This window comes from Gavialis gangeticus, unplaced genomic scaffold (assembly GCF_001723915.1).
Source record: "Gavialis gangeticus isolate Ggan-Ray unplaced genomic scaffold, GavGan_comp1, whole genome shotgun sequence".
In the NCBI taxonomy this organism is placed as follows: Eukaryota; Metazoa; Chordata; order Crocodylia; family Gavialidae; genus Gavialis; species Gavialis gangeticus.
The window spans coordinates 16,853,562-16,861,196 of NW_017729019.1; the positions used below are offsets into that span (position 1 = coordinate 16,853,562).

The 7,635-nt window shown below is 45.5% G+C and overlaps 2 protein-coding genes across 4 annotated transcripts in view; one reads left to right on the forward strand and one right to left on the reverse strand.

Moving 5' to 3' along the window:
• The window catches only part of LOC109295399 (acidic mammalian chitinase-like), an 18,234-nt gene extending 15,456 nt beyond the window's left edge, over positions 1–2,778 (forward strand). For all 3 annotated transcript variants that reach the window (XM_019514258.1, XM_019514260.1, XM_019514259.1), the window contains exons 7-11: positions 216–340; positions 863–980; positions 1,124–1,306; positions 1,467–1,583; positions 2,286–2,778. In XM_019514258.1, coding sequence (XP_019369803.1) covers positions 216–340; positions 863–980; positions 1,124–1,306; positions 1,467–1,583; positions 2,286–2,420 — 678 coding nt within the window. In that variant the 3' untranslated portion in view covers positions 2,421–2,778. The remainder of the gene's footprint in view (positions 1–215; positions 341–862; positions 981–1,123; positions 1,307–1,466; positions 1,584–2,285) is intronic.
• The window catches only part of PIFO (primary cilia formation), a 6,441-nt gene continuing 1,331 nt past the window's right edge, over positions 2,526–7,635 (reverse strand). The window contains exons 3-6 of the mRNA XM_019514261.1: positions 6,661–6,759; positions 6,326–6,459; positions 4,922–5,039; positions 2,526–4,004 (exon numbers count right to left, since the gene is read on the reverse strand). Coding sequence (XP_019369806.1) covers positions 3,936–4,004; positions 4,922–5,039; positions 6,326–6,459; positions 6,661–6,759 — 420 coding nt within the window. The 3' untranslated portion in view covers positions 2,526–3,935. The remainder of the gene's footprint in view (positions 4,005–4,921; positions 5,040–6,325; positions 6,460–6,660; positions 6,760–7,635) is intronic.

A 7,635-nucleotide genomic window follows, 5' to 3' on the forward strand; every position in this document is an offset into this window, starting at 1 on the left:
GAAGTTGCTGTGGTGTTCAAACTAGCTGCTGATGTCTACCCCCATAATCACAGGTGTACCTGAAACGAGCTTTCTTTGGCCTTAGGGGATGTGTGAGCACAAGCGGCCTTATGGGGATTGTGGAAATATCCACATCTAAAACACCTGCATGCCCATTAAATGAGTCTTTATACTGAGGTAGCGAACTCAGGCATTGTTCTTATTCCCATTTCTAGGAAATGGTAGCAGCTTTTGTCAAGGAGGGTCACCAAACAGGACATCCAAGGCTGTTGCTTTCATCAGCTGTTTCAGGCGTCAAAGGTATCGTCGATACTGCATATGAAACTGCTGCCCTAGGAAGGTAATTCAAATATTTTCTACAAGGTAGCCAAAACAGTACAACTTCCTGCCTCCAAGGATATAACCAGAAGGCTACAGATTGCATGGCATATTGTCTATGTTTTGCGTTTATTCATACAGACCTAACTGCCACCAGGAGGTAATTATTCTGAAAAATAATTTGTGAAATATTCTGAAATTATTCTGGGTCTCTGTTTTCCTTTTTCCTATATATGTAAAAGAGTAATTCGATGGACTCGACCCCCAGGGTTAATTTGGATCCGAGCTCCATTCTAAAGCTTGTTAGGAGAGGAGGAGAGTTAGCTAAAAGGTTACATTTGGACCCAAATCTACATTATATGTTCTAATGCATTATCAGAAAATGACTCTGAAGAACTTATATTTGTCATGTATATCTGTGCCCTCCCCAGTCCCGTACTTCATTACCTTGAGTGCTTTCAGACCCATCTGCACCCCCAGAGCTAGAAAGTTCCCAGCATTTAGGAACTGGATTTCTTCCCGTGGCATTTTTGTTTGTTTTCAGGAGTCTCGATTTTCTCAGTGTGATGACCTACGACTTCCACGGTAGTTGGAGTTCAGTCACAGGACACAACAGTCCCCTGTACAAAGGCTCGATTGACCAAGTTCCCTTCTACAACGGTGTAAGAGAACAAACAACAGTGCAGGGCTGGATCCAAACCTCAGAGTCCTTCGATTGACTTCAGTGGGCCCATGGTCTTGTATTTGTCTAAGGCTAAGTCACTTAACAGTTAAGATATTTTTGTACCTGCTCTTACTGCTGTAGGCTTATGCTATGAAATACTGGAAAGACAACGGCGTCCCAGCTGAGAAGCTCCTCATGGGATTTCCAACGTATGGACGAACTTTCCGACTATCTACTGGGAATACTGGTGTTGGTGCTCCTGCTTCTGGTCCTGGTGCTCCCGGTGCTTATACCCGATCAGCTGGTGTCTTGGCTTACTTTGAGGTAAACATGCTATGACCATTATATAGGGAACTTATTTGTACTTGTACACGACAGAAATTTGTGCTCAAGAACAGAGCTGTTGGTCGCTTCGAAATCCCTTTGATTTTCCATCTTCCTAGCACAATGAATCTGGCTGTTAATGACATGCTTTTTCGGGCAGGTCTGCACATTTTTAAAAGGAGCTACCACCAAATGGATTGAAGCACAAAAAGTCCCATATGCCTTCAAAGACAGAGAATGGGCTGGATATGACAATGAGAGGAGCTTTGAGATAAAGGTTAGTCCCTGTCGTTTTTGTGTGACCTTCAGTAGAGGGCCTGGAAAATAGAAAAGCACCACTCTGAAAGACCCCCTGTAGATTAAGCACTGCAAACTTCCAGGCACAGGCATAGAACTGGTTCCTCAGGTGATGTAAATCAGGGTGGCTGAATGAAGTCAATGGAAATATATCAGTTGACACTGGCTGGGGATCTGACTCCATCGGGGATGCAATCATGATGTCACTCATCTTGGAAGGAACAAAGTAGGGAGCCAGAGAGAAGGTATTTCCTGTATGTTTTTATATGTGAAACTGCTCCAATGGGCTAAAGAAGATTTTGCAATAAAACCAGTATCACCAGTGGCAGGGGCTATACTGTAATTTAATTATAGAAGTCTGGCTGGAGTTAATGGGAGTTTAAGAGGAGACTTACCTATTTTTGAACCAGTTATTCTCTAAGGTGCCGCCATGCCCAACCTTCTGCCGTAGGAGATGAAGGTGATTTTCCACGTGTAGGCACACGCACGTAGGCAGAACTGACTTTAGTGAGCTATGCACATACATGTAACTGATGCCTGGCCTATAAGTCCTTAAAGATGAGCCTTCTTTATGTATCATCTGCTCTCCCCCTTCCAGGGCTGGATCACTCCCTGAGGCCCACTGCTATTTCATAGTTTCAGACTGCTGTGCACAAAGTGGTCTTGTTCTCTTTTTCCGCAGGCCAACTTTATAAAGGAGCAGCATTATGGGGGTGCCATGGTTTGGGCTCTTGGCATGGATGACTTCTCTGGCTCTTTCTGTGGGGCAGGAGCCAACCCACTCCTAAAGAAGCTGAAGACTGTCCTTGGAGACTGAATGCCAAATCACTGGCCCAGGAAAGAGCACCGCCATAAAGGGAAAACGCCTTATTTGTTATCTAGGGATGCAACCAAGGTTGACTCATCCCAAGGGCAGTTTTTATTTTGACTTCAGATGATACTAGATCCTAGTGCAGACTGAACATCTGTGTTTCCTAATCTGCTCCTCTAGATCCAAATAGCTGCAAATAAATCTTGGGCTCATAAAGTCTATGAAGCATCAAGGGAAAGGTTGAGTTTCTACCCGAGTACTGGTAGGAGGACAGCCATTCCTTATGCATTCACTCTGATCTTGTCCCAGTTTCAAATGCTGCCACAGGCTATGAATTAACACTCTCATAAACCAGAGATAATTTTAATAATGTGTACCATATGACACGAGAGGCCTAGAAACAAACCATTTCCTCCCCAAACTTTCAAACTCCGGATGTGGACTTGGACTTCCCAGCTAGCCCCTGGCCACAACAAATGCTGACTGCCCCTGAAGTTTCAGATATCTAGAGATGGAGCCATGTTAAAAGCTTCTGATTCTGTTTCATGAAATGAAAGCATCCCTCTGGCCACCCCCATTTCTGTGTTGTATCATTGCTGAGTGTTGGGCTTGCATTGGACGGGCTGTGCCTTGAAACCGTGGTTTAAAATGTCTCCAAAAATTCTGTAACCTCCTGTAGGAAACACCCTTGAATTGCTTCCCATCACTAATAAATGCAACCTAGAGCAAGATGACAGCTCGTGAATCCCTCCTGAGAGCCTGCGATGACTGCAGAGAATGAATTCCTTTCTGCTCTCTTCCCACCAGAAATGAAAGCCATTTTGTTATTTCATCAGAGCCTACTACAGGGATTCTTGTATCTTTGAAGCGACTGGCTTAAGTTACTGCTGGGAACAGGTCGTTGGACAGGCTGCTGTTCTGATTAAGCACAGCAATCCCTTGTTTTGCTTCCCAGATTAGCAGGGGTTAGGAGATCAAGCTCTCGGGGCCAAAGAGAATGGAGCTCCTCTGTGCATCTGATTTGAATTAGAAAAAGCTATTCTGAAGTAAAATTGGTTTCTGTCCTTGCGTGGAAAGAGACAGCTCGCTATGTTAGTGTGAAGGCAGGGCAGAGTGGCACCGCAGAGACTTCAACAGCAGCTGAAGTATGCCATTGCCTATGAAAACTTATGCCCCTCTCAACAGTGAGTCCAGTGGGACATAACCAGGAGCATCACGGTTAATAGGTGAACAGAGCCATCTGGCGCTGGCAGGTGGAGTCGGTGATCTTTCCACTACCAATCTCCATCTCACGCACCCACTACACAACCAAAGATGTTGGAGAATGGTCTAAACTTGACACTGAGCAATTTTTAAAAAGCAGAATGACCCTGAAGATGCACAAATGGAAAGGTTGACCAGTGTCTCGGGAAGAAGTCCGATGCTGTATTCAGGGAAACAATCTGGGGGAGAAGAGCTAAAAACAGGTTTGAGAGACTTAACTGGAAGGGTGAGGAGGAGATGCTCTGAGGAAGAAGCGACTCAGCTGTAGTACAAGCTCAGGTAGGCCAGTCGGTTCCGATGTTTCCTGAATTCTTTATCCGTAATGAACTAAAGTTACAAAATAAAATATTGAGATACATCAGCCTTTTTAAAACACTATGTTGTGAAATAGGACTGAAAGCAATAAGCAAATTTACAAAGCCTCAGCCCGAGTCCTTAGGGGATCTCTACCAGCTGAGCTCTACAAGGTTAACTATTAGTTGTGTTTAGCAATGGTAGGTTGTTATCCTGTACATGGAAGAGTCAATAAAAGGCCAGGTACACGTATCATGCTTGCATGTTCCACTGGGATTACCCTACCCTATGTAACCTAGTGTACTTTCCCCAGGTGCATTTTTCATTAATTAGTCCATGCATATCTTAATGATGACTGCATTAGCAGTTCCTGCTTCCTTCCCTTTGCTTCTAAGCTCTTGAGGGCTTGGATGTCTAGAATTTTTCCTCTTATTTTTGCACACAGCGTATGCGGCATGGTGTACAGTTTTTTTTATATCATACAAGTACTCAGCAGGAAACAAGTCTACCTGCTCCATACAGATTGGGGGAATTTCAAAATGATCCCATTTAATTGTGGGATAAAACAGATTTAAAAAAAAAAATTAGGAGGGAGAGAGACACTAGAATAAACCAATAGCTTGGGGAAGGCACTCATTTGGGGTGGGGGGACTCAGGGTTAGGGTCTGTGCTGAGTCTCCCTCATTTTGACCAGAAATCCCATCCTGGACGTAAGAAACCTCCTGATGAAAGTTTCATTAAAAATGATATATTCTCACAAACGGTGTCACTAGTGTCAGCACTCCCTCATTGAGCTCCTGCGTACAGAGCTGTGTATGCAAGCTACTCGGGGAAAGGTTAAGGAGGCTGGCGTTCATCTGACTAAGTATCTGTATGATTTCCTCTGTCTGCTAAGAGACGTGGTTGATCAGGTTATCTCAAGTGCAGAGAGTAACTCCTGAATGCTGTACCTCGGTTCTCAAAGTCCTCTCCTCCGGCACTGGTACTAATGACCAATCTGGGGAACCAAACTTCATGGGCCAAGTGATTTTCTTGTGGGGCTGCTTGTCTGCTTCGTAAGTTCCTGGTCTGAAAGAAGATGGATGCAAAACACCTCTCATTTCAGCAGTCGAGTTTATACTTTGAAGATAAGTGCCACATGAATCCCTTGGCAGATTTGCATATAACCTGCTTTAGGAAATCTTGAGTAGCCATGAGGAAGTCCCTGGATGCAGCCCTCCTTTTATATATTTAACCCGATCTTTTAGGCAGGCTCAGTAAATCTCATTTCAATTTCATTTGGACATTTCAAATGTCCAAAGACTCCGATAAAAGGGGATCACTGCGGCAAACCCATAGTGGAAAGGTGTTTGCAGATGATGATTTCTAAAGTCACAGGTGAAAACAATGGCCCACAAAAGAATGATGTGTGAAACGCATGAGAGAGGATCTGTTTGGTGCTATGAACATTTTCACTGTCTAAATAATCAGATTTAAAACGTCAAACAGTTTCTTCAGAGATTGCAGATACAAACCTGACAAAGGCTCGCTGTGCCCGTGGCAATATGTAAGCGTGTTAGTTTTAATTTTCATCCTTTTCTGTTGCACTCTGCTTCTGTTTCCAGAAGTGATTTTTTTTCAGCTCACCATAACCTAACTATTTGTTTTTTGTGTGAACATGGGTAGTTCGTGACTCTTCAGGGAGGGTGAATCATAAGACACAAGCCTACCACATAGAACTGGTGCTGAGCAAGCTCCATCCATAGACTTTAATGCTAACAGGGAACATCTATTCTGATCCCAATCTGGACTGGAGTTTTACTGACCTGTGCCAACATGTGGAGTAGCTTAGGTTTGTGGTTGAACCGGCACTTACATTTTATTTTATGAAAGAGAGAATTTGCTTCTCCCCTGCTTTGCACTTTGTGCATTTCATTTACATTGGGGTAAAAGAGGGAGCAAAATGCTAGAACTGGAGCACTTTGCATACATTTCAGTGATCAATTTTTAGGTTTAAAAAACTCCACTAAGTGAAAAGCAAAGGGACATCAGCCCCTTAACATTTAAACTCAGGTTTTTAGCAGTCTGTTGATTGGGCCTTTATGCTACCTTCTCTGCTGAAGATTGATAAGGGTTTCACTTCAGCAGTTTGCTTTTCAGAGTAAGTTGGGTTGATTTATCCTTTCTTGGCATTATTAGGACCTCACAAGGAGAGGTTCTCCTGTACCTTCCAAGGGTGGTTTTCAAAGTTATAAAGGGCAGTGAGGAACCTGCATGCTCGCATGATTGTGCCTTTGAAAACGTCCTTGTTTAGGTCTGTGCTGGGTTTTTTTTTAACCTTGTTACTAATGGAATGAGAAACCGATGTACTGTACCCAGGGAAAAGTTCTCTATCCAAGATCATCTTTGGGAATCGCGGTGTCTTGATAGAAAAGGGGGCATACGCAGGCTGAAACTTTCGGGGTTTGCTCCACGATGACTGGTATGCTCCAGGGTCGGGATGCTTGCTCTATTTGGAAGGGATCAAATGATTAAAAACAAATGCTCAAGAACATCCTAAAATGTTACTGCAATAAAATTCTGTAGTATGATAAAACTTGGACAGACATACCTCTGGCTGTTACTGTGCAATTGCAACGCCCATGGGTTTTAGCCAGCCCAAAGCACTGACAGCATAGCTTTGAAGGAAAATAGAGAACGCTTAACTTACCTTGGAGTCTGGTGCGAAACGGAGGGATGTCCTTGCTCCTATCACATAACCCTTGTTGCTTTCAGGCTTCCGAGTCAAGGAGTACACCATGGTATTTTTCTGTACACGAAAGGTAGACGCGTGCTCACTCAGTACCATTCAAGCCTAGTGGCTGTGCATTGGGATCTTGGGCCATTGCCCACTAACATAAAGCTAAAAGCTCAGTACCCTTCCAGATGCCATCCACATTTGTGCGTGACCAGCCAAAGCTCTAACCACAGTCAGTCTTTTTCATAAACGGAGGGCCCCTTTCTAATTCTCTTATTTACAGGAGCACGGATGGTCTTGCCACTACAGCATCTGAGTGGCACGCTGGAGAGATCTGGGTTTAGTGCCCGGCTATGGCACAGACTGATGGAGGGGAGGTGCAAGGTTTACCATGTTTCCAGTTTAAAAAAAGAGGACACCTGTTGGGGGGCAATGATATACCTGTGCCCTACCACTCCCAAGCCACAGCCCCCACCGCCAGCCCTGTTGCTGCCCTTCACTCCCGACCCACAGTACCCCACCCCCAGATCATGATGGTGCCTCTTACTCCTGACCTGCAGCCTCCCCCTTCCCTGCTGATACCCCCCACTCCTGACCCACACACCCCTGGCACTGCCTGTGCCCCGTGCTCCTGACCCACAGTCCCCTGCCTCCCTGGTGCCCCTCATTCCTCAGCCACAGCCCCCCCATCCCTGCCAGTGCCCCTCAATCTTGACCCTCAGCCCCTTGACCCCCCCCCCGGCCCTGCAGGTGCCCCTCACTCCTTACCTACAGCCTCCTGCCCCAGCCAGCTCTGCTGCCCACACAGCTCCTGCTGCCCACAAAGACAGCTCTCCCCCACACCCCCTTCCCCTGCTGGAGGGGCAGGCACCTCCCCTGCCTTCTCGCCCTGCTGCCTTCCAGCCCCTGGACACCTTAGGCACTCATTCCCCTTGCACACCCATCCCC